The sequence below is a fragment of the Carassius gibelio genome, chromosome A24 (assembly GCF_023724105.1).
Source record: "Carassius gibelio isolate Cgi1373 ecotype wild population from Czech Republic chromosome A24, carGib1.2-hapl.c, whole genome shotgun sequence".
Lineage (NCBI taxonomy): Eukaryota > Metazoa > Chordata > Actinopteri > Cypriniformes > Cyprinidae > Carassius > Carassius gibelio.
In genome coordinates this window covers 12,153,212-12,179,919 of record NC_068394.1, presented here as the reverse complement: position 1 = coordinate 12,179,919, position 26,708 = coordinate 12,153,212, and the positions used below count along the sequence as shown (strand labels likewise).

The 26,708-nt window shown below is 38.4% G+C and overlaps 1 protein-coding gene across 9 annotated transcripts in view; it reads left to right on the top strand.

The window, feature by feature from the left end:
• LOC127945905 (nuclear receptor coactivator 2) overlaps positions 1-26,708 on the top strand; it is a 100,869-nt gene that overhangs the window by 63,796 nt on the left and 10,365 nt on the right. For 8 of the 9 annotated variants that reach the window (XM_052542024.1, XM_052542025.1, XM_052542030.1 and 5 more), the window contains exons 6-16: positions 721-898; positions 2,543-2,725; positions 7,640-7,741; positions 9,342-9,482; positions 9,790-9,937; positions 13,594-14,845; positions 22,125-22,320; positions 24,257-24,457; positions 25,341-25,580; positions 25,688-25,817; positions 25,965-26,127. In XM_052542024.1, the coding sequence (XP_052397984.1) occupies positions 721-898; positions 2,543-2,725; positions 7,640-7,741; positions 9,342-9,482; positions 9,790-9,937; positions 13,594-14,845; positions 22,125-22,320; positions 24,257-24,457; positions 25,341-25,580; positions 25,688-25,817; positions 25,965-26,127 (2,934 nt within the window). The remainder of the gene's footprint in view (positions 1-720; positions 899-2,542; positions 2,726-7,639; positions 7,742-9,341; positions 9,483-9,789; positions 9,938-13,593; positions 14,846-22,124; positions 22,321-24,256; positions 24,458-25,340; positions 25,581-25,687; positions 25,818-25,964; positions 26,128-26,708) is intronic. The other variant, XM_052542028.1, reaches the window with a different exon arrangement.

The following is a 26,708-nucleotide window of genomic DNA, read 5'->3' as shown; positions in this document are numbered from 1 at the left end:
TCTGCATTATGCACTGCATTATTCCAATTAATAGCAAAACATTTTTTTATCAATGTAAACTGATATTTCATACTGACACATTACAATAAAATATTAAAATAACTTTGATGGTGAAAATACTAGAGGCATAAGACGTTTGCACAGTGGTGTATATATAAATTAATATATCCTTATTAAAGACACCTTCAGTGCACCCGTCAGGAGATGTGAAACAAGTATGCACTCTAATAAAGCCGTAGCCTGTAATCTGCATTTAAAATAAGGAAAACAGTTGCTCCACTTCCCCTGTCTGCCTGCCTGACAGTATCGCTCTGAGAGGAAGCCTGTGAAAATAACCTCCTACCTGCAACTGACGAGATCTTCTTGTTTTCCTGCAGCTAATTACTTAATCATGGTTTACCTGAATTGAGATCATTACGTTCAGTCTGTTGTTGCTCAAAAACCACTCAATCAATCTCAAGGTCATGAATTCAGACACATGTCTTGATCGTCTTGACTTCATTTGATCTGTTGTTTGGAGACTACAAGGACTCCCAGCCTTCCTTGACGGCTTTTTATTTAGTTTCTGCTGGTCATCACATCTTCCCAATTGAATGTTGACGCTTTTAGAGCAAGGATGTGTATATTATGTAGCCTTTATGTCTACTTCATGTGATAATATTGGTGTTAGCTATGCATCTGTGCTCACAGTACTAATAGGCAGTGTTTTTTTTCCTCCAGGCCTTAGATGGGTTCTTCTTTGTGGTGAACATGGAGGGGAACATCGTGTTTGTGTCCGAGAACGTGACGCAGTACCTGCGGTATAATCAGGAAGAGCTGATGAACACCAGTGTTTACAGCATCCTGCATGTAGGAGACCATAATGAATTCATCAAAAACCTCCTGCCCAAATCACATGGTGAGAATTTTCCCTTTATTGTTTCCTTCCCATTTAGCTATTTTCATTTTACTTGTGCTTTTAGCACCTCTTCTTTTTAGGAACGACAACACTCAAGTGTAACGTCACTTAGAGCAGTTGCATTTCCACCCTGCGATTATATTAATATTACTTATTATTTAAGTCTAAGAAGTGTTCACACTAGCTATAGCTGTCTATCAACATATTTCAGTTTAAATTAAATATCACGTAAAGATATTGCATGTAACACCAAGCAATTGCTCACTTGAGGTGAATAAAAAATTTTATTCAGTTAAGAAGACATTTGGGTAAACTAATATGGATACACATTTGATAAATAAATTCCAAGATATGTCAAAAAAAAAAATAATCATTTTCAGTGATAGCTGGTGATGTGAAGCATTACGTTTATATAAAAGAAATGTTCTAACTCAGTGACTTCCAATGAACTTCTAATTTATTTTGTTTCTTAAAGTCACAATGAAACAGAAGTAGCGACAAAATCACATTCTTTACTGTTATATATGTCTATGTGTAACAAATTATCAAAAAAAGAAAAAATATTTAGGACTGGGACTTGGTTATATTGTTCAGATGCTTCGCTGGTGTTTAGATTTTGAGATGTTGTTGAGCTTGCAGTCAAATGTGTATACATCATTAGAGAGAAGTATGCAGTTTCACTATGATATTGAGTTACAATATATTAATTACCATTACGAAATTAATAATAATAATAGCGTGTGAATTGAATGCTTTAAACTTTAAACTCGTGATTTCAAATTATGCTGCGCTTTATGCATTTGCCCACTGACATATTCATGTCATTTTTTTCTGTGTGCTGTATGTAAAATGTGTGTTACCCTGGCTTTATTTGAAAAATATGATTTCCAATGTGCACAAACTTACCAGAATACTGAGTGCCCTGTTGGTTACAGAGTTAACTTCCTTTTTAATTATATTTATTAAATATTATTTATGAAAAATACTTTTGTCATCTAAAATATAAGCATGTTTATATTATACATTTGTTTTTTGTTTTATCCATTGATGATCAAATGAGTCAAATGTCTTTAAATTTCTTAAATATAAAAAATATATATAATTATATTGGCTCTATCGGCTATCGGCCCCCTGCTTTCCACGATATCAGTATCGGCTGTCAAAAAAACACTATTGGTCGACCACTAATAGGGCTGTCACTTTTAGTTCGAAAATCGATTTCACAATCGGATCGGACCAACCAAAAAAAGTTTCGAAATTGAAAATAGCGAATCGATTTTAACCAAATATGTACACTATTCATTTTAAAATAATTAATTAAAAAATATAGATGTAAAAAAAAACTCACAAACATCCCCTCTGCATATATTTTTTCGAGAATGTTGCACTCCTGTTGCTGTTTGTTATTCTGCATGAAACTTCATGCCAATAAATAAGAGACATTGCTGACTTGTGTGTTTTCAGCGCTCTCTTTACGTTCGTCCGTTATTTGACGTTGAAAAAGGAAACGTCTTTTTTTTTTAGACATGGAAAATCGATTTTACAATCGATTCAATGAACACTTATGTCTTAAAAATCGAAAATGATTTTTTTCACAAAAGTGACAGCCCTAACCACTAATGTCTCTTCACCTCTCTCCCACAGTGAATGGAGTGCCGTGGTCCAGCGAGAATCCTCGGAGGAACAGCCACACCTTCAACTGCCGTATGCTGGTGAACCCTCACAGCGAGGCCGAAGAGACGCAGGATCACGAGGCACAGCAGAAATATGAGACTATGCAGTGTTTCGCTGTGTCTGAACCAAAGTCCATCAAGGAGGAGGGAGAGGGTGAGCCACGGTTTCTTAAAACACACTTAAGCCACATGAACAGTACTGAAACTCTAGATTTAATGCTTCAAAGCAGAGCAGGAGGCTTCAGCCAAGCTAAGTGACTACTCCCCTTACATAGATCCGAGCGCTCATTTGTCAAGCTTGCCACAAACAAGCAGTTTTTAACCTATAGTTTTTCAAAGGACTTTTGGTTCCAGTGGATGAAAATTGTTGTCCTTATCTACAGTTGTCATAAGTTGCTGTCATTTTGTGGTCTTGTTACTATAAAAAGCAGTAGTAATTTAACATGCACTATCATTCAAAATTTTGGGGGTTGGTAAGATTTTTTTAAATGTTTTGGAAAGAAGTCTCATCAAGGCTGCTTTTATTTGATCTAAAACACATTAAAGTAATATTGTGTAATTTATACCTGCTATGGCAAAGCTGAATTTTCAGAAAATCATTCTAATATGCTAATTTGGTGTTTAAGAAACATTTCTTAGTATTATGTTGAAAACAGTTGCTTTGCATTTTCTAGAAACTTTTTTGTATTTTCTGAATTTTTTGATGACTAGAAAACACAAGCATTTACTCTTATTTTTAATTTTTTTAGCAGTTTAATGTACCTTTTCTGAATAAAATGATTAATTTCTTACTTACCCTAAACTGTTTACCTGTAGTGTACCAAGGTATCACAGTATTCTTTGCAGAACTTTGTAGTGACATGTTAATTCTGTAATAATTCAGTTCCATGATATATATCAGAGTTCCATGGTATTACCATCTGATAGAGTCGCTGTACTGTTGTGTTGAGACACTACATTTGGTGACACGATGACTGTATATAGGATTAGGATTGCACTGAAAGTAGACAAATAGGGGTGTAACGGTACGTGTATTCGTACTGGACCGTTTCGGTACAGGGCTTTCGTTACGGTGCACATGTGTACCAAATGACTGAATGCAATATTTTGTATGCGGAGCATAGGTACATTTTCGTGTTTCCAAACGAACATATCAAGTGGCGTTCACGGCAAATCCCGCCCGGTGGCCGGTGACACACTGGCTGCGTGTCAGTTGCTTGACGGCTGCTTCGCGTTTTCTGTGTCTTTACACACCAGAATCGTGCCTGACGTGGCGCTGGCGCGCTGCTGCTACTGTGGGTGACAAAGAGGGAGGCCGCCGACAGACCAGGATCTTGTCTTCACGACAACAATATCTATACTTCATGTTGAGCATAAATATAAAGCCTACCGATAAAGGACACCGTCAACAGTATTGACGGCAAAATAGACTATGTTTGACAGGTGCAAAATGCCAGTGTGTCACCGGCCTAAGGCTTTCAAAAGGCATCACGCGAGTGTGAACATCACTACAACTAGGAAAAAAACTATTGTAATTCAAACACAGCTCCCGTCGGCATTTAAACAGACCTTTGATCTTAATTCCGATGGGTCCAACGCAATAACGAAATCTGAGCAGGTCTAAAAACTGAAACTGTTGATGCTGCATTTTACACTTTGGAAAAGTTATATATAGATTTTTTAAATATGAGCAGGCCTACAAGCTGGGATTGGTAATGCTGCACTGTAATCATAGTTATTTATTTATATTTTTCATTATATTTTATTATATGATATTGGTTTGAGACTGAGAGTATTTTATTTAGTGGAGAACTTTGCAGCAGTATTTTATTTCTTATTTTTATTTTATTTTATATATATATATATATTTTTAAAAAGTATTTTTAAAAAAGTGTAAACAAATTGTAAAAAAAAAGTTTATAGTAATAAACAACCTGCAGTTTAATGTTTGCATTTCTTTCCCTTACTGCACCGAAAATGAACCGAACCGTGACTTTAAAACCGAGGTACGTAGCGAACCGTGATTTTTGCATACCGTCACACCCCTAAAATTAAATGAAAGAAACTTCATAAATAGGAATGAGATTGAGCTTGGGCCTGACAATACAATATTACATTGGTTTAACAGCTGCAATACAATAATAGTATTTTAATACATTTGTGACGAGTGGGGCCGAGAGACGTGGGAATGGGGCGAGGCCGGTGGAGTGATTGGAAATGAGCAGCACCACTGTAACAGTGGTTGTTTCGTGGGAAGGAGGAGGCGGGAAACGGCAGACAATCAAAATGAAGTTTAATAACAAAATAAAGACAAAACAGCGCGACAGCCCCTCACGGACAACTGCCGCACACAGACAAAATCAAAACACCAAATAAAGCCCAGGCCTGGTCCTCTCTCGTCCTTCACTGCCGTCGCTCCTGTTTTATATCCTTCCGATCTCCTCCGTGGGACTCGAGACCGGTGGGTGTAGCAGGTGTCGCTCATTTCCAATCACTTCACTCCACCCGCCCCACTCATCACAACATTCTTCGTCAATTTCTTGCTTTGTGCAAAGAGTGATGAGCAGAAATACTGTACCTCGTTTCATAATCATAATATCATTTAAAAAATTCCTTGCAGTTTACCACACTGTACCTTGCTATCTTGCCATTTTAGGATATCCATTAGGTATTGTAAAATATTAAAGTATTTTAGTCCACCTCAAATCATAAGGTGTGATCCATATGAGAACAACAGTGAGTATTCAGTCTCTTTAAGTTTGAGTTGCTCTAACATAGAAACAATATTTAGTGTTAAAATTCATTCCTGACGTGAGAAAAATTAGTCTTCCAGTTACTGAAAAATAAGGTGAAAAGGCAACAGCAGCGCTCGTGCGTCCCGCCCCGAGAAATGTTTCAGTCTGTGATTCATTTGCTCTTTTCTCTCCTCCTCTTCCTACTCTCGGAGTCACCCAGAGTTCAGGGTGCATTTGAGACCCAGTTCTCTACTGGATCAACACGGCTTTGGTTTTGGCCCTGGCTTGGGGTTTAAGAGTGTGTGAGTGTGTAACAGTGAGTGCGAGGCAATGAGAGATGGTTAGCATTGGTCTCTCCTCTCTCTCTCTCTCTCTCTCTCTCTCTCTTTCTCTCTCTCTCTCCCTCACATGCACACACATAATGTTTAATTTTTTCTGGGTACTGTTGGTGTGTTGAGTGATGGAGCGTCTCTCTTTATGGCCCGTCTGTGTTAGCTGTGTGCCAGCTGCTCTTTCAGCCAGCCAGCTCACCCTGGCGCAGGAGACAGAGAAGGAATGTGTATGAGGAGAGGGGTATCAGAGAGAGTTTATTGCAGAGACATGTAAGCTGGGTCTTCATGCAGTTTGGAGTAGAGACCACCCAAGGGGTTCTGCAGCAGCCATGTGTTTGCACGTAAAGGCCTGTTCACATCGACTTGATATAAACATCATAACCTGTAGCTCAAAAAGGAGAACATGTCATTAGCAACTGTAGTCTGATTCATAAACAAGGAATCAGTTGGCACAATAATATACTTTTTTTTTTTAAAACACTAAAGTTACAATTTTGAATCGAATTCTGACAATTTCTTCTCTGAATCAGTCAGTGGGGTTGTTCAATCAATGTCTGATTCACTGAATGAACTGCAAGTTTTAACTTTCAGTGATATCCATCTTTAAAATGAGACAAGTACTACAGGTTTGAGAAAGCTGAATGAATATCTTTAGCTACATAACCATAAGAAGAATTATGAGTAAAGGTTTTATTTTTTTATGATATATATATATATATATACATATACATATATATATATATATATATATATATATATATATATATATATACATATATATATATATATATATATATATATATATATATATATATATATATATATACATATATATATATATATATATATATATATATATATATATACATATATATATATATATATATATATACATATATATATATATATATATACATATATATATATATATATATACATATATATATATATATATATATATATATATATATATATATATATATATATATATATACATATATATATATATATATATATATATATATATATATGTATATATACATATATATATATATATATATATATATATGTATACATTACATGTATACATATTATTCTAGTATTTTTTAACGTTTTTGAATGAAGTCTCTTATACTCACCAAGGCTGCATTTATTTGATATTTGACTGTAATATTGTGAAATATTATTACAATTTAAAATAAGTGTTTCTATTTTAGTGTTTTCATTATTAAATTTATTCCTGTGATGGCAAAGCAGAATTTTCAACATCATTACTCCACTCTTCAATGTCACATGATCTCTCAGAAATCTCTCTAATATGCAGATTTTAATATATATATATATATATATATATATATATATATATATATATATATATATATATATACTGAAAAAAAATGCTATTTTATATATATATATATATATATATATATATATATATATATATAATAGCGTTTTTTTTGCAGGGTTTTTAATTAACAAAGTTCAAAAGAGCAAATAGAAATCTTTTGCAACATTATAAATGTAAACATTTTTTTTTTATTAATTTTGAGTCCTTGTTAAATAAAAATATTAAATCAAATTAAAAATCATCTAAAACATCAAATTATGTATTTTATCATGGATGCTTCAAACTTTTGATGCATATATATCATGGATGCTGTTACTACAGTCCTCTTGTTGATTATTCCTGATCATGTATGCGTCTGATGTGTTAGACTGTAGGTGACATTATGATTCTCTTCTGATCTTTTTGTGGGTGGATGAGGGATGACTTTTCTAACTTAGTCTCCATGGGAGCAGCACAGCAGGGTCAGCCTCCACAATGACACAAAGCAAAGGTCACATTCCATCATATCACCCAACGCTCCACTCCGCACCGCCCCCTCAGCACACACAAACACACAGAACCCATGCCTCATCATTCAGAAGCACCCTTCAGAACACTTTAATAATCTGTTATCACTGATCTGATCTTTTTCTCTCTCGCTCTGACTGTAGATTTCCAGTCGTGTCTGATCTGCGTCGCGCGGAGAGTACCCATGAAAGAGAGACCCATGCTCCCCACGCACGAAAGCTTCACCACCCGCCAAGACCTCCAAGGTAACCATGCCAACACCACCCTTCTCTCCGCTTCTGCTCTTCAAAGGGAGTTTACATCGCAGTTAGACAACAACAGAGACTGACTGTAACCTGGAACAACTGTTTCATAAAATAAAAATGGCTTAGCGCCCAGTTTAACAGTGTAAACCTTTGACGTTTTTAGGTGAAATTAGATGTGACCAAAAGAAAAAAAAAATTTTATTGAGTTATTTAAATTAGCGTGTAGCTCCGCAGTTCACAGACATACATTTTTGGACATTTATTAAAAATGAAAAACTGAAATATCACATGGTTCTAAGTATTCAGACCCTTTGCTCAGTATTTAGTAGAAGCAGCCTTTTGATCTAATACAGCCATGAGTCTTTTTGGGAAAGATGCAACAAGTTTTTCACTCCTGGATTTGGGGATCCTCTCCAGTTCTGTCAGGTTTGATGGTAAACGTTGGTGGACAGCCGTTTTCAAGTCTCTCCAGAGATTCTCAATTGGGTTCAGGTCAGGGCTCTGGCTGGGCCATTCATGAACAGTCACAGAGTTGCTGTGAAGCCACTCCTTCGTTATTTATTTTAGCTGTGTGCTTAGGGTCATTGTCTTGTTGGAAGGTGAACCTTCGGCCCAGTCTGAGGTCCTGAACACTCTGGAGAAGGTTTTCATCCAGGATATCCCTGTACTTGGCCGCATTCTTCTTTCCCTCGATTGGAACCAGTCGTCCTGTCCCTGCAGCTGAAAAACAGCCCCACAGCTTGATGCTGCCACCACCATGCTCCACTGTTGGGACTGTATTGGACAGGTGATGAGTAGTGCCTGGTTTTCTCCACACATATCGTGCAGAAATTGTTTTGTAACCTTGGCCAGATCTGTTCCTCGCCACAATTCTGTCTCTGAGCTCTTCAGGCAGTTCCTCATGATTCTCATTTGCTCTGACATGCACTGTGAGCTGTAAGGTCTTATATAGACAGGTGTGTGGCTTTCCTAATCAAGTCCAATCAGTATAATCAAACACACCTGGACTCAAATGAAGGTGTAGAACCATCTCAAGGATGATCAGAAGAAATGGACAGCACCTGAGTTAAATATATGAGTGTCACAGCAATACTTAGGACCATGTGATATTTCAGTTTTTTTTTGTCAGCAACTCTTTGTTTTTCTGTCAATATGGGCTGATGTGTGTACATTAATGAGGAAAAAAAATAACTTAAATGATTTTAGCAAATAGCTGCAATATAACAGAGTGAAAATTTTAAAGGGGGTTGAATACTTTCCGTACCCACTGTGTTTGTGTGTGTGTGTGTGTGTGTGTGTACATATATAGCCCTGAGATGTTTCTATCATGCTTTGTTTATTTTTTGGTCACAGTTCTTACAAATTAACGTTCGATATTCCTCAGTCGTGCTGCTTAGGGGTTTATTCCAAGTCCATAGCCCTAAGTATTAAACTTCTGCAATTAGTGAAACACTACAAATAGTCTCAATACATGTATTCAAATTTTGCTTTGCAGATCAGCTTTAGATGTGCTTAAACATTCTTTGCATTAATACATTTAAGATTTAACCTTGAAAACAGACAACCTGTCACGGACGAAACCAAAACTGTGTGTTTGTAGGTAAGATCACCTCCCTGGACACCAGTCTGTTACGAGCCTCTATGAAACCTGGCTGGGAAGACTTGGTGCGGAGATGCATTCAGCGCTTTCATCTCCAAAATGATGGAGACATGTCATTCGCCAAGCGGCATCAGCAAGAAGGTACTGAGCACATCTCACATTAATCCACTTAACACTTAATATAGTAGACATTACTGTATTTTTATATATTGTAGCAAACAACAAATCATTTTGGTGTCTGAAAACATATATAAGTGTGCGCATGTGAGTAATGTATGCAGTATCTTTGCTAGAAAAGGCTAATCTTATAGGAATTATATTGGTTTATGTTTAATAGCGCTTGTTATCTTGATCTAATTAAGATGTTGTTTGTTTCAGTGTTCTTTAATGTACATTTAGATATCTCCAAGTGATGATGTTCTAATCATGTGGGTGTGTTGCTTTGCAGTGCTGAGGCATGGGCAGGCTTTCAGTCCTATCTACCGGTTTTCCCTGTCGGACGGGACCATCGTCTCAGCTCACACCAAGAGCAAACTGGTTCGGTCACCTGCTACCAACGAGCCACAGCTCTACATGTCACTGCACATTTTACAAAGGTACCCCCTACCCAGCTGCACAGCTTGCCACGAGTGCCTGCACTTGAGTTGTTTTGTTTCTGTTTCTGTTTATGTCTGAATCTGAGTTTTCTGTGTAAATGCAATGGTGTATTTTATGAACTACTACATGAGTAAGTGTTTGAGTCATTTTTGACCCACTTCTCACTGTTTCCTGTCTGATTCAGCTCTGTGTGTGAGCAGTCGGTTGAAACGCACGCTTTCTAGTTCTGACAAGCCCAGTTAATGACCATATACTGAAATCTCACTGTCATGTGAGAACATCTGACCATGTTTTCCCAGAGGCCGATGCTGGTCTCTAAACATTCCATCAGAACCAAGAATAACACGACTCCCACAGCTACACATTGGCAAACAAGCATTTTCACCCCTGATAATTCCTCAGAATTTGATTGCTGATTTAATTATGGAGTAACTGAATACGAATTATTCCGATGTTAAAGGGAAAGTTCACCCAAAATAAGACGACGTTCCAAACACATATGATTTTTTTTTCATTCTTGTGGAACGCGGATTCTTGTGCTTCTTTTCCATTCAGTTATGGTGCGTCTGGAGTTTCAAAAATAATGCACAAAATCAAGTGTTCTGAAGCCGTATGATAGATTTGTGTGAGGAACAGGCCAAAAGTATTGATTCACTGTAGATCACCTCTCGTTTTTCATGGGAGACATAGCAATGTCCAATTTGAGAACGAGTTATTTTTTTGAGTGAATCACTGATCCATTTCACAAATGATCACTGAATGAGTCCTTCATGAATTAGACCGATCTGGTTCTTGAATTCAACTCAGGAACTCACTGATTCGGTCACAGCTGAAATAATTGAAGGGGTATATTATCAGTAAATAACGACTTACATTTTCTCACAAAAAAGCTATCATATGACTTCATAAAACTTATGTCAGTACTCACAGTTCACACAGACCGCTTGTATGATGCTTTAAATACTTTTTAGAACCTTGAAAGCTTCAGGCCCCGTTCGTAGTAATTGCATGGAAAAGAGCAACCAGGATATTCTTCTGAATTTCTCAGTTTCTTATCCACAAAGGAAGTTAATGCAAAGATGAGTAAAACATTTTTCTTTAAAGCATGATTCAGTGAAATCAGATATCATAAGTTCACATAACATCCAATCATTTGGAGGGTATGGCTTAGTAAAGCTTGGATCCACAGCAGGCAGTTGTGAACACAGTTTCATATGTTAGCTACAGAGTTTCAATCTCTCTCACAGCATGCGAGGAAGGAACACCGGTTTGCTTTCTAACACAATAGCAGCAGTGTTAGGCTGGGGTGTCGAGCACAGATAAACATTAAATTCAGAGTGAGCTCACAACGGGAGGGTGGCTGTCTTAAAGCACAGCATCTCTAGCACAATAACACACAGTCTAGCTTGACCATTGATTCATCCTGCATGCTCCGAACAAAGGCATCTCTATGCATTTAGCAGCTCTGAGCAAGTTTTTGTATGTAGCTTGCTAAAAGCTTTATACCCCGAGGAGATTTTTACATTAGCGGGGGATACGACAGCACAGCCGCTCGTTTTCTCTGTCCCGTGGCTTGTTTTGAGGGATGAGCACTGCTGTTTTTCTTTGATAATAATTTGTTCCCCTCTTTTAACCTTCTCTTCTGAAACATACTTTAGTTAATTAAGTCATTCCTGAAATTCCTCTTAAGCGCTTTTCTCGGATTCCTTGTTTGGAGCGCTAGAAGAACCGCTTCCTGACTACGAGATTAATTTAACAAATGACTGCAATGAATTAATGTAATGAAATAGTTTCAGTAGAATTTACTTGGAAATCAATATTAATTCCTTGGATCACAATTAAAACACCATTGTCAACAAAAGCACGTGCCAGCCTGATGAGAGAGGCATGCCCTGCCTGAACTAAGGCATTGTTTTCTGGTTTTGTTTTTATGCCCCTTTTTCCTCTCACTTTTTTCTACTTCTTCTCGTTTTATGTCTCTTTCTTTTTACAATAATTAACCAAACGTTTTGCATGGCATTAAAACTATGCCAGGGAATTGTTTAGGGCATTGATATGTGGTTGCCAAGTGTTTTTAACTTATTTGATAAATGGTTGCTAGGACTTTGTGTTTGAGATGGTTGCTAGGTGATTTCTTAATTGCCCCTTTGGGTCACTATTTCAGTGTTAGTCTGAGGGATTTTTTGTGCATTAAATGGTGTAGGATAAGATTTGCACCAAAATTTAAAACTAGGGGTGCACCGATCAAGATCGTCCGATCGTTAATGCGCATCTCGTCAGTAAAGCCGGTTCTCTAATCAGCAGTAAATTCCCTCAGGTGCGTGATTTCTCATAGAGCAGCTGTTACTACACAGAGCCATTGTTAACTGAGAAGATGCGCAAATAAACGCTGATAATGAACGTGGATTTGCGCAGCTAGTCAGTTAACAACAGCTCTGTGTAGTAACAGCTGGGCTGCGTTCAGCCCCAACAAAACGTTCCACAACGTTTTTTAAACAGAAACGGTGATGCGTTGAACACACTGTTCTGATTACGCAAGAGTTGCAACTATGGCAGCTGAGAAGGCCATTCTTTGTGAAGAATTTTCAGAGCCATCTATTTAGCCTCACATACTGACTTTATTTGTAGTTCATACGGTTTTAATAGCCTGTATTTTCTTTCTCATTTTTAGGAAAAGCACTTAATTACCATTGTTTATTTCTATACCAAATGTCATACACTTGCAATGAAGCTAAAAATATAAACAACTACATCATTATGTTGATATCCTATATTTTTACATTAAAACTTCCGACAAACATGTCTTCTAATATACTCAGTTGTTGCATATACCGAGCTGCAACGAACACATTTGTAAATTATTTTCCTTGAAGCCATTGTGAGAGTTCACTTTAATACCGCATGCTTTATATACATGTTGCTGCTGATTGGACTGCAGTTCTGACACACCCACCAAACAAGAGAAAACGCATCTCAAACCCCGTTGCACACCGGTGCACGCCGTTTCCAGGAAACATGACGTTCAACCCGGAAACCGTAGCAAAACGTTGCACACTGTTTTGAACTTGAACATGCCCCTGCTCTATGTGAAATCACGCACCTGAGGGAATCTACCACTGATTAGAGAACCGGCTTTACTGACAAGATGCGTATTAAAACTTAACTAAGGATTTATTTAAATGGCTTATTTTAGTATTATATACTAAATAGTATATTTATATACTATTATGGTACTTATTAATAATTTTTTATTAAGCTTTCGTTTATTTTTTACTGCATTAGATTTAGTAATTTAGTACTTAAAATTCAATTCAGTTAGCTGTCAAGGCAACATGTCTAGTTAAGTTTGTTTTTTATCACACATTTTAATTGTTATTATTTTTTTATTTTAATTTTTTTAAGCTTGATTTAAATTACCAAACTTCAGTTACTGAATTGTCAATCACAGATTTTTAATCGTTTAAGTTCTGGTTAACAATAGTAACAATGACCTTTATTATGTTCACTAATTATGAATTTTATACTTGTGATACATCAAGCTTGCAATCATTAAATTACTCTGTAATAAACTATGTTTGTGCTATGTGCGTGTATGTTGCAGCATTATTTGATTACCTATTAGCGACTGTAAATGTCTATTTTCTTTCTGTTTTAGGGAGCAGCCCGTCTGTGGCATGACCCCTGACCTTGGAAATGCTCAGAATATGGGCAAAACCATGAACCCCATGAGCTCTCCAAACACAGCAGGCTCCTCCAATGCTCCCCAGGGGCAGGATGCCACTGTCAGCAGCAACACATCCACTTTCCCCTCCCCTGTTGGCCAGAAGGAGCCCGGTGCCATCGGCCCAGTACATGGCCACCGTTTCGGGTGCCCGGGAACCATGAGCCATTCAGCAACCATGCAGGCGGCCACACCTCAGGGCAGTGGCTATCCACTGAAGTTGAGCAGCCCTTCTCAAGGCAGTCCGGGCATGCTTTCTCCACGCCACCGAGCCAGTCCCGGAGTGGTAGGATCTCCACGCTTGCCCCCACCGCAGTTCTCCCCAGCAGGAAGCTTACATTCACCTGTGAGCATGTGCACTAGCAGTACTGGTGCCAATGGGGGAGCTGGCAGTAGCCATGGTTATACAAGCAGTTCCCTCAATGCCCTTCAGGCACTTAGCGAGTGCCATGGAGTGAGCCACGGCCAATCGCTGGGCTCTCCCGACAGGAAATTGGGGTCACCAGCCTCATTGGGCGTCAATCTTCACATGTTGAACAAAATGGGAGCCTCTGAGTCATTCGGAGAGCAGAACCAATCAGAGCAGGGTAACGGCGGGCAGGACGATGGCATTGACCAGCAAAGAGATGAAAAGGGCAACCTTAGCCAGTTTAACAACCCAGATGCCAGTGATCCACAGAACCGGCTACGTGACAACAAAGGCCATACTAAACTCCTGCAGCTCCTCACCACTAAAACTGAGCCTATCGAGTCCACCTCACCTCCTCCAATGACTGGTGGAGAGCCCGGGTGTAAGGACCCCGCTGGGGGCCTAGGGAACGGCGGCATGGGCGGAGCCGGGTCACATGCTACCTCCCTGAAGGAGAAGCACAAGATCCTTCATAGACTTCTCCAGAATAGCTCATCGCCCGTCGACCTGGCCAAACTCACAGCCGAGGCCACGGGGAAGGAGCTGTGTCAGGATACTGCAGGTGGGGCGGCCGGTGGGGCTGAATTAGCCATTAAACAAGAGCCCGTCAGCCCCAAGAAGAAGGACAATGCCCTACTGCGCTACCTACTGGATAAAGATGATAATGTACTTAAGGATAAAGTCAAGATGGAACCTGGAGAAATAAAAGTGGAGGGCAGTAAGATGCAAGGAATTACGACAGAGAAAACTGATGGCGGCTACGACAGTGTGGAGCCGGTAAGTGATGCCGCCATCCTGGCAATAAACCAAGAGATATTTAATACAAGTCATTTAGACGCATATCTCATTGGCGTCATGCACCTGTTGATTTTTGTTTTGTTTTAAAAAGGAACAAATTATAGGCTGTTGTAAAACATGGTGCTGGTCAACAAAGCATGACGCTGTGAGATTGGACATGACCTAATAATTTTTGATTATTATTACTGTTGCCATATTAGTTTTTTCTGATTGTTATTATTATTTTATTTTGGAGGGTTCAACATTGTGAAATAATGCAAATCCAAAAAAAGAAAGTATGTCTATAATTTCTAGTTTATACAGTATAAAAATGGTAAATGCATTGTTAAAAATATTTGTTGTGGTAACTGATAGCATGGTGTCAATACAGAATAACTGAAACCGAAAGATAGTTTATATATGCAAAACACCACCTGAATCGCGTGTGCTGGTTTTAAACTTGAAAAAAAATAATGATTGAATTACAATGTCCCTTTTGTGAAATGCAGTAAAGATTCATCATTAGTGGTTGTGGGTAATGAATGTTTTGGTTAGATATTGGCTATCAGTCAGATTTGTGAATTCTCACGCAGAAATAACCGATATGATAACTGATACCAACACATTCAAACACTCTAATCGCCTTGTTTTCAGTTTGTTGCTGTAGTGTTAGTGTATGCATCCTTTCCTTTCCCCTCTTTTTGTATTCCTCTCTGTTTGGGTGTGAAAGTAGAGCAAACAACAGATTCATAAACCGGCCAATGAAGCCCCAGATCGAGGCAGTATGGTAACAGCAGGGATATAAATGACTCAGCCAGCTGGAGAGAGAGAGAGAGAACGAGAGAGATGGGGAAAGTGAGATCTCTGTCACAGGAAGTCGATTCTGTGGGAAACTGGCAGGACTTTCTCAGAAGCAGCTCTGTGACATTTGAAAGAAGGCATCTCGGTGGTGTTCAGTGCATATCATCTGGCACAGCAGTTGGCACATGCCCTGCTGAGCTGGCACTGGGCACCAATCAGGCCTGGCACAGCGGCTGTAAAGTTAGAGGAGCGTCTGGGGCCAGGCAACAGAATAGAGAGATTATCCTGTATGTGTGTGTTCGTGCTCATTGGTCTTCCTGGGCCTCTTTTACAAGCTGTTGATTGAGCCACAAATTGAGTCATAGTTGTCAAATCAAAGCAGCGGTCTCAGGAAGCTGCTGCTGTTAGCCTGTTAGCAGAATGACCTCACCGCCCCTCGGTTACCAGGAAAAGGCCCAGAGCTGCGCTAGTGAGGAACCTCTGACCTCACGGTCTCCACGACGGCGCCATTGAGAACATGAAGTACAGTGATTTACAGAGCAGGGAGGCCACAGCGGGACACGAAGAGTGATGGAGGAGATGCTCAAGCATGGATGTGCATGAAAAAAAAGCCTGATTTATTGAGGATGCGGGAGAATGGAGGAAAAAAATGTAGAGTGGAGAGGGAGGACCAATCCCCAGTGAGCTGCCTACCTAGACATCAGTTATGAAATAAGGCTCTCCAAGAGAATGAAGTTGCTTAACATGGCGGTATTTATTTGTTAAAAAATACAGTGATATTGTGAAATATTATTTTAAATGTTCATTTATTCGAGTGATGCCAAGAATACATTACTCCAGTCTTCAGTGTCACTGAAGTGATTCTTCAGGAATCATTCTAATGTGTTAATTTGGTTCTCAAGAAACATTTTTTTTTTTTTATTGTTATCACTGTTAAAAACAGTTGACACATTTTTTCAAGATTCTTTGATGAATGGAATTTCAAAAGAACAGTATTTTTTTGCAATAGGAATCTTAATATATATATATATATATATATATATATATATATATATATATATATAATTATTTATTTTTAATGACCTTTAGTTCCATCCAGTTTTCATTTCAGATTTGGGAATTGTACCAAAAACGAAAGCAATCTAAACAAATAGCAAGCCCGTATTCAAAAAGATGTCCCATTTACACTATTCATTTAGCAGCTATATTTTATTTGGTGAAATTTAGTGAAAAAGGTTATGGCATTCGAAATGTTTTTTTAAAATAAACAGTATTTGAATGTCATGAATATTTCTTCAAAGTCATTAGCTGAGTCTTTTTTGACTTAGGAGGTTCCTTGACTCCTAGCATGGCATCCAGTGTATGTAGAGAGTATGGTGGCTCACTGGGGTTTGGAACCATTCATCTCTCTCTTGCTCCTGTGATGAGATGAGCAGCTGGCTGTTGTGACAGAGCTACAGCTGAGACTGAAGAGAAGCAGGGATCTGTGTGAAAGGTCATGATGGCTCAAGGAGTCTTCACTGACACCGTGCCTCTGAGCGCGTGGAGCACGTCCACTCCTGACTTTCACCAGCGTCGTTCAGTGCTCAAGGTTATTTTCACAGTTGGCTTACAAATAAAGGCTTTCGATGGCTGTGGACAGGGTGGCTTTCAATAATGCAGTTTTTATGGCAGACGGTAGAAATGACCCAGATGCACATATTATTGTCACCCAGGCAGCTGCACTGGCTTCAGTCACTCTGTTCACTGATGTATCAGTCCCTCTTTTTCTCTCTCTGTCTCGCTCTCCCTATTGATCGTTCAATCTCTGTCTCTTTTACATCCTGTATGTCCTAGTTTACTCTGTTTTAAAGCAGCTGTGTAGCTAAACAGCAGTTTCAAATCATATGCACAGTTAAGATGTAAAACACTGTTTCTAAAAGGTAGGCAGGGGCAGCAGTGTCTTATAAGACAGCTTGTTTTGGCCAGATTTGCATCTTATGCAGACTTCATAGAGAAGACAATCCCATAATGCAGACCATGCATTAGCTTAGCAACATGCTAACGACTTCCTCTATTAGAATCAATAGTGGGTTAGTATTGTGAGCATTAGGGTTGGTGTCTCAGTAATACTAAAGTAACTTGTGAGCACTATTTTGTTGCTGCCTACTGTGTTGTTCCAATCATTCAATTTCTTAGGCTCCCCTTTAGTCAGCATGAATAAGCAGACAGCTAAGCAACTCGCTAGTAGGAACATCACTAGGTTTTTTTTGTGCTGCTTTGTCTCTACGTGCTCATACAGAGAAGGATTTTACTGTTTCTATTTGTGGTGGCGATGGTGTGTCTTTCTCTGAGTGTGCTTCTATAGATGTGCTTTGTAAGTGTGTTACAGTCTGATGCTCTTGCGGAGGTGCGTGTGTGTGTGTGTGTGTCTGCAGCAGGAAGTGTGACTCAGGATGGGGTGTCACTCCTCTTCCCTTCCCAACCCCTCACAGAGCTCTAATAGGCACCCTGTGTCCCTGACACCATTCCTGGGTTGCACACACACACACACACACGTGTGGTGCAGACAGCTGTCCCAACCCTGACACTGTCGCTTCGTTGGTGGTTCCTCTGTGTACCAATTAACCCTGTAACCCCTCTTACCCCTTTGGTCCTGCTCCTGTCTACATGACTAACAGCCCCCCGTCCCATCAAACCAGCACTGATATCTTATTTCATACTTGGACTAACGGTTGAAGTTTGGTATTCATAGCATATCCTTAGGGGTCTTCATCAGAGGGTCCGCTACCATAGGGGTCCTCTGCAGTACTGCAAAGCAGCAGTTATTGTGCTTTCTTATTATTGCATTGAAATAATGTTAAATGAACTCCAGCCAAAGCTAAATTTAACTAAGTAAACTAAAAGTTTAATTCTCCAACTTACATTTGAATAGGTTAATTAAATTAAAAATACAATGTTATAACTCATGGAAATAAGCAAATGTTATACAATATGTAATAGGGATTTCTAATTTGTCTCTCTATCAAATGGCTTGACAAATGTTGAAGATTTTTTTGTAAGTTAAATTTAGTAGTTAGACTTGACATACTTGATTTTATAGATGTATTTTCCTAATTCTAGTAAATTTTGCATTCCTAATAAGTTTGGGGCTTGTGATATTTAATTATTTATTTTGATATAAATTAGTAGTTTTAATAGTTTTCAATGCGAATGCAATAAATTGATCAAAGGTGACAGTAAAGACATTTATAATGTTACAAACATTTATGTTTCAAATAAATACTGTTCTTTTTAACTTTATCTTCCTCAAAGAGTCCTGAATTTTTTTTATCACAGTTTCCACAACAATATAGAGCAGCACAACATTTTTCAACATTGAGAATTAGGTTTGCTCAGATCAGGTTTTTTGAAGCCGATCACAGAAAGCAGTATCTGCCGATATCGATATTTTGAAAGCCTTCATTTTTTCATTTATAACAATATACAGTGATACAACAATCAGGATTTTTAGACATTTATTCAGGGCTTGAATTTCATATTTGAAAATGTGAGGAATTCCCCTCTTAGGTGACTTGTGAAAGGAGAAGTGCTACTGATCTGTGGGTGTTTACTACAAACACAACATTTATCCATTTCATATTTTGATTTCAAATCCAAACATTGTCACTGAAAATAATTTTTCAGCATTGCAATTAGTTTTTTTACACAAAGATGTTTAAACGCAATAAATATAAGCAACAGACTATTCAATGTTTTTTTTTTTACTTTTGCATTTACTTCTAGATTTATATGTTAAGTTGCTCAAGCAAGTGGCAAAACATTGAAACTATTTATCGTTATCAAAAACGTACCATTGACAGAAATAAGCCAATCAAAGCCAGATCAATCGGAGCACACCTACTGAGAAAAATAATACATGTTTAAAGAGAACAAAATCAGCATACTTCATACAGGGAAGTCATGGTCTAATGGTTAGAGAGTCAGACTCCCAATCGAAGGGTTGTGAGTTTGAGTCTCGGGCCGGCAGGAATTGTGGGTGGGGGGAGTGTATGTACAGTGCTCTCTCCACCCTCAATACCATGACTTAGATATACCCTTGAGCAAGGCATCGAACCCCCAACTGCTCCCCGGGTGCCGCAGCATAAATGGCTGCCCACTGCTCCGGGTGTGTGTTCACAGTGTGTGTGTGTGTGTTCACTGCTCTGTGTGTGTGCACTTCGGATGGGTTAAATGCAGAGCACGACTCAAAAAAACTCATGATTTTTTGATCATAAGAGACTTATTAAAAAACATTTTTCAAAAATCTTACCGACCGCCAAACTTTTGAATGGTAGTATAGCTGCAGTACCTGTGACCTAATGATAATACGGTTTATTTGTCATGTCTTAAGACGTGAACTGCAAGTGACTTATTTAAAATGAAAAAAAAAAAATATATATATATATATATATATATATATATATATATATATCTATATATAGATATATATATATATATATATATATATATATATATATATATATATATATACACAAATTTATTGCCACTCACAGAACCTCAATATTTACACTTTTCCTTATGCATTCATATGCGATTCAACTTAAAATCCTGATGTTAACAGTAAAAGTTCATGGACATGTCATTTATCAAATACCCACATCCAAAAGTGTAAATTATAGTGGAATATGTTGGATAGTTTGACTGTAAGTGCTCTGGTAGCTGATGAGAAACACAGCTCCCATAGATCTCCACACAGGGAGCTTTTCCACCATTGGCTCAACATCACACTGACGTCAACGCTCCCGCTGGCAAGAAAGTGATCCATGAAGGTGCAGCTCAGTGCGATATAAAGAATCCATGCTAATGCACAAGCACCTTCCTGTCTGGACTGAGCGAGTGCACACTGATAATACACAAGAGAGAAGGCAGTGAGCGATAATTGGAAAGAGGAGGACAGGAAGGCTGAAACAAGCAGACTGTGAGATGCATGGACAGTGAATAATCTTCAGCAGGTTTGATTCAAGAGGCCAGCCAGAGACATGGGGTGCACACACAAGTGTGTGTGCAAGTATGTGTGTATGCATGAGATGAGAGGAGAGAGAGGATAGATCGGGAAAAAGAGCTTCCGAGCGCTACACAAGGAGAGTGACCTCATTAAGCAGTTCCTCCTCTCCACTCGCATCCTGTTTGTGCAGCGCTTTTCCGCCGCAAATCAACGGCAAGAGAGGCCGACAGCTTCATTAGGCTGCAGACATGCCGCATGAAGGCAAACGTTCGACCCACAGAATAATATACAGCATGTGATCTTTGACCTTTAACCTTAACTACCCTCCACAACAGCCCTGAAACACACAGACACACTCTCTCATCCACTGTCCTGAAGTCAAAGTTTTCTATATATACTGTGTATAGATAAATAAATATTTATATAATGTAATTTACATGTATTATAGGTGTAATCATTCAGATGGGCAGATAAATAGATTTGCTGTCCTGATTGTAATATAGATGTCATGTGTGTTGCCCCCTTGTGGTGGCTTAAGGACTTCACTGCTTGTTTCTTGAAAATTCCAGAACTGGCATTCTCCTAAAATCTATATATTACCCAGCGTAAATATTTAAATCTCCAGCTGTAGAGTGCTTGTGTATGGAACACTTGATTTAGCATTTATTTAGTGTCATTTAACAGAAGTTGTTTGCATTTCAGTCTTTTCTTATAGACGACGACAGCTCTAGATAAACAAAACAAAAAAGTACAGTTCTGAATCTTTGCGTCAGTATTGTTTATCTGAAATGCACCGCTCCAAGAAGGTTTCTTTATCTCAACAGGCTGAGTTGGACTTTGTCAAACTCAAGCCAGAATTAAAAAAAAAAGTTAGAAATGCATTAGGGTAGATGTTTCAAATATATATATATATATATATATATATCAGAACTGTAGTGCACTACAGCCAAGTGTGCATTTAGATTTCAAAGGTAATAAATATTTTTAAAAGCTTATGAAGGAGATGAAAGGATTTGAAGTCAGATCGATGGTGTATTTAAAGTCAAGCTGCGTTCCCAGGCATGCAGAGAGTGTGCGTTTGCTTGCGTGCATTTAGAAGATCTTGCTCTGATGGAGAAGCAATCTAGCAATCTTTAAAGATGGTAACCGAACCATGGCAAATGGAGTAGTGTTCAGCTAGCCTCCTTTAACTTAATGTGAATGGTGTCCTAGATTCCAGTCCTGTGTGTGTGTGTGTGAGTGTGCACATGTGAGAGGGAGAGGGGTGTGTATCAGGAGGAAGACTTTCGCTGCTGAGATACCAAACCTTGTGACTATACAAAACATAGCCGTTATATATGCATTGACGTGTTATGTATAAGAACATGTTTTCATGTGCATCTAAAACCCACCAGAAATTTGACCTTGGCAAACCTGTTTTTGATATTAGACAACAAACTGAAGAGACTAATGAAAATACTAAACTAAAGGAGTTTCCTTGTGTGTTTGCAGTCAAGCGAGCTGGATGATATTCTGGATGATTTACAGAACAGTCAGCCAGGACTGTTTGCGGATTCCAGACCTGTGTCTTTGCCTGCTGCCGTGGACAAGCAGTCAATCATCAATGACATCCTGCAGATGACTGGAGATGGTGGAACCAACATGGGTCCCCAGCAACAAAGAGCACTACAGGCTGTGGGCCAGCAGAGTGAGTAACACACACACATTCTCCTACAGTTTTCATCCAATGGCTGGAAAATGTAAGACTTCTGAAATCTGAGCAGATTTTAAAACACATTATAAACTTGCCAAATTGGTAAAGAGTTGCAAATAAAAACTAAATGACTGAATGTACCATTCACACTTCAGTAATGTACTAAAAACAGAATTTTAAATTTTTTTGCATTTTAAAAAAATGCTGTATTTTGCGTGCCAGGCCAGTAGTTGGCGATGTCACAATATAAAACAACACTGCTACACATGGCTATAGACTGAACACATAAAGTGCATGACTTCACAAAATCTCATTTTTGTAGTTTACCCAGAAATTATGTTTTCTTTTTCAGTGGTGTTGTTTTCTAAAACTTTCACTTTAAAGGAACACTCCACTTTTTTAAAAAAAAAATAGGCTTAGAAAATTGCAACTTTCATATATTGTCAGTCTTCGAACACAGTGTAACTACAGACGAGTCGAGTTTTAACTAGGAAAAATATAGAAACTCTTTGGTCAGAGATGCTAACGTCTATTCAGATTCAATGATCTATGCTAAGCTAAGCTAAAAGTCCTACAACCAGAACCAGAGATCGGCTGAATGGAATCGAAAACGGTAAAACTGAACTGTTTAACTCCAGGGGAGTTGGAAAATGAGCCTATATTCAAAAAAAGTGGTGTTCCTTTAAAACCCATATTCAAAAGTTAGCATTTTCATGCCCCCAAAAGACTGTTGTTGTGTAAATTACAACTTGTGTCAATTTGTCCAGACTGTAAATCGGGATTGGGAGTTCTGTGTGAGAGCAATAAAGTCACTCATGTTTAAGTTATGCAAATTTGCGGTGCTGACCATCAGAAAGCTACTTAGTTTGAAAGTGTCTTCTGTGTGAACTGTGCTTCATCTCAACACTATTGATAATAGACAGTGGACCCTTTTTCACATTACATTTTGCTAATGTAACTGCACCTTTAAAAGAGCAAATGCATAAATATTGCAGGTTTTTCCCAAGCATGCTTACTTGTGTTCAAATAGTCATGTAATTGCCTTATCGCTCATATTTATGCACAAACCCCCTCTTGAACGCTGGTGTAAGATTAGACCAATGTAACACATTGGTTTGAGCTTTGCCTTATATTGTGTAATCGACGTCCTTTAGGACAACTATCCAGATTGCACCCAATCCTAACCAGTGTGTGTTTACAAAGAGTTTCACTGAGTAGTCTTGGATTTTATTTGCGTTTGTTTACGAGGTGACAGCAGGGAAAAAATTCCTGTGTCCACAAACGGCGTCCCAATGTATTCGCAAAAATATTTAGAATTACACAAGCGTGAAAATGAACCCGGAGTGCTTTATGTTTTCATGTCATAATTTTTACGAAACACCCTGAAACTATTCAAGTGTGCCCAGGGGCTGACCGAAACTATGAGCAGGTGGAACATGAGTTTCTCACGACACATTCGTTTCTCAGCGGAGTGGATATTCTCTCTCACGAACTGTCATCAGAGACATTTTGATACACCACTGTTCAAAAGATGTGTCAGTAAGATTTTTTTTTTGTTTTTTTGAAAGAATCAAAATACTATTTTCAGCGAGCATGTTTGATTGAAAGTGACAGTAAATGCATTTATATTGTTACAGAACATTTTTTGAGATAAATGAACTTCAAAGAATCCTGGAGTAACTGTTTTTATCAGTTTACACAGGAATATGAATCATCACAACAGTTTTCGACATTGACAATAATGATAAAAATGTTAATTATATCACAATATCAGTTTTTGACATTGTATTTTGATCCTATAAATGCTGTTTTGGTGAGCATAAGAGACTGACTTTTTCAAATTGGTGTCTTTTTTTCTATAAACTTTTAATTCCAGAGTTCAACTAAATACTTTTTTCATTTATTGGATATTTGCTGTGTGTGTTCATAGATTTTGGCGCTCCACGACCAGGTCAGCCGGGCAGAGCTCCTCCAGTCAGAAGCGTGTCTTTGGATATGAACATGGCTGCTAAAGGCGCTCAGGGTCAGTACCCTCTGATGAGGAACAACAGCCCTTACTCGCTCATGCAGCAGCAAGGCATGATGGGAAACCACAGTGTTATGCCTAATCAGCCCAACATGGTCAATGCAGGTGAGTTGAGCTGGGGTCAGAAATGCAGTGCTTCGTATTCACTGATGCAGTAACCTTAAATACAATAGAAGTACATTTTGTCTGTACATATGCGGTGGAACACAGGGCTTCCCCCACACTTTACACCTACTATGAGAGGAATGTTCCAATGCCGCACCGACCGTGTACAAACCAAAGTTTCAGTTTGATCAGTAATGCACAGTCAAGCATGATGTGTTGGCCGAGAGAAAGACAAATGTGTAAAACGGCACACAGGTGTTGAGTCAGATCAAAAGCGAGCCCCCCCGTGCACCTTTTGTTTGTGTGTGGTGGGTTACATATGCTTGCAAATGAATGTGCACATAAAGTGAGACTGTGAGCAGCTAGATATGATTGTCTCATAACCTGAGAAAGAATTGTAGGGTTTCTGCTGTGATCGTGTCTGCATGTTTTGAAATATCACATTTGTGAAGATGAAATGACACTGTGGTTTTATACATACCACTGTTTTTTTTTTCTATATCTATTTTATTTTGTCAGTTCACCCTTAGCTTAGGTCAGCTGAATAAAATACTGAATAATATAATCGTAGCCCAAATTTCACAACCCAATTCAATAAGAACAGTATTATTTGAAATATTATTTCGATTTAAAATAATTTCTCTATTTTAATACATCTTTGGATAATAATTTTTAACATGGTAAATGTCTTAACTGCCACTTTTGATCAATTTAATGCATTCTAGTTTAATAAAAGTGTTGACTTCTTTTTTCAATATCCACAAACTTTTAAACAGTAGTGTAAATTTCAGTCAAAAATGTCCCCTTCCACGTGTTGCTAATACCATTTAGTTTAGTGTTACCTTCAAAATTGAAAAGCCCCCTTTCTTTCTCTTTTTTAAAGGAGTCATGGGTAATAATGGTCCCCGTGTAGGTATGCAGCAGGACAGTTGGGGTGCACAGGGTCCTGGTCCGGGCGGTAGCGCAGCCTCGCCTGTCACAGCTGCTCCCGCCGGCCAGCACTCCCTCACACAGGGGGCGCTCCACTCTCGCATGGGGCCCAACTCTGGTGCAGGCATGCCCATGAGGCCCAACAGCCAGCCTGGACCAAGACAGATGCTTCAGTCCCAGATGATGCCCAATGGTAAATGGACACAGAAACGGATACATAGAGCTTTACAGAAAGTATAGAAAAGCACTTGAGGATAACTGTTTTGAATGATCTTTTATCATCTGCTGTTTCTTCCTTAGCCCAGTCAAACATGGACATGGGCATGGCTGGCCACCAGTTTCCCCAGCAACAGGCACCGCCCAATCAGACGGCTCCATGGCCAGACAGTGTGATGCCTATAGAGCCAGTGCCGTTTGGGAACCAGAACAGGTAAACAGCATTTATTACTGTCACTGTTTTAAGGCCCGCCACTTTATTAGAGTGTTTTGGGTTTTTTGTCCTTCTGTAAGAAAATAACTAGACAAATACACTCCGTTTTGGGTCTCAGCTCTTTAATGAGTCTCTCATCTCTGTAAGCTCTATGTATAGTGGTTCTCGTGAGGATGTTTTGTGCCCTCCTGCCTCTGAGGGTCCGTCCGATGAGGGCGCTCTGCTCAGCCAGCTCTACACGGTTCTCAAAGATTTCGACGGCCTGGAGGAGATTGACCGTGCTCTGGGCATCCCGGCTTTGGTGGGACGGGTAGGTTGAACACCTTTGTTCTACAACCCAGCCTCTTTTGTGTACCTAACACCAGAACCGAAATAACTTTATTTAAAAAATCTATGAATTAATCAAATTGACTTCCTACCAAAAACTTTAATCAGCTAATTAATCAAACTTACTCAATCATCACTCAGATCAAACATTTTACTTGCACCAAAGGTAGTTTTTAAGTCAACATTTTAATTATAGAATTGTTTCTACTCCAATTTGTGGTTAAAAATATAAACATTTAAATAAATGTTAAATAAATGACTGTAATAAAAACTTGCATTAAAATACTAGTGATGCAACAAACTAATTTTTCTGATTTCTATTTTATTTTTTGCCCTGAAACACTGAAACTGAAAAGTTTTCTTTTATTAATCAGTTAATAAAATTACATTTACATTTAATTAGCTTTTTTATTGCATGCAAGGCATCTTTTATATTAACTTTTTTAATATACTTATCTTTCTACTCCAATTTGTTGTAAAAATATAAACTAAAATTTAAATGGAATCTGTAATAAAAACTTGCTTTCTTGACAGATTTTGTTTAAACTTACAAACATATATTTA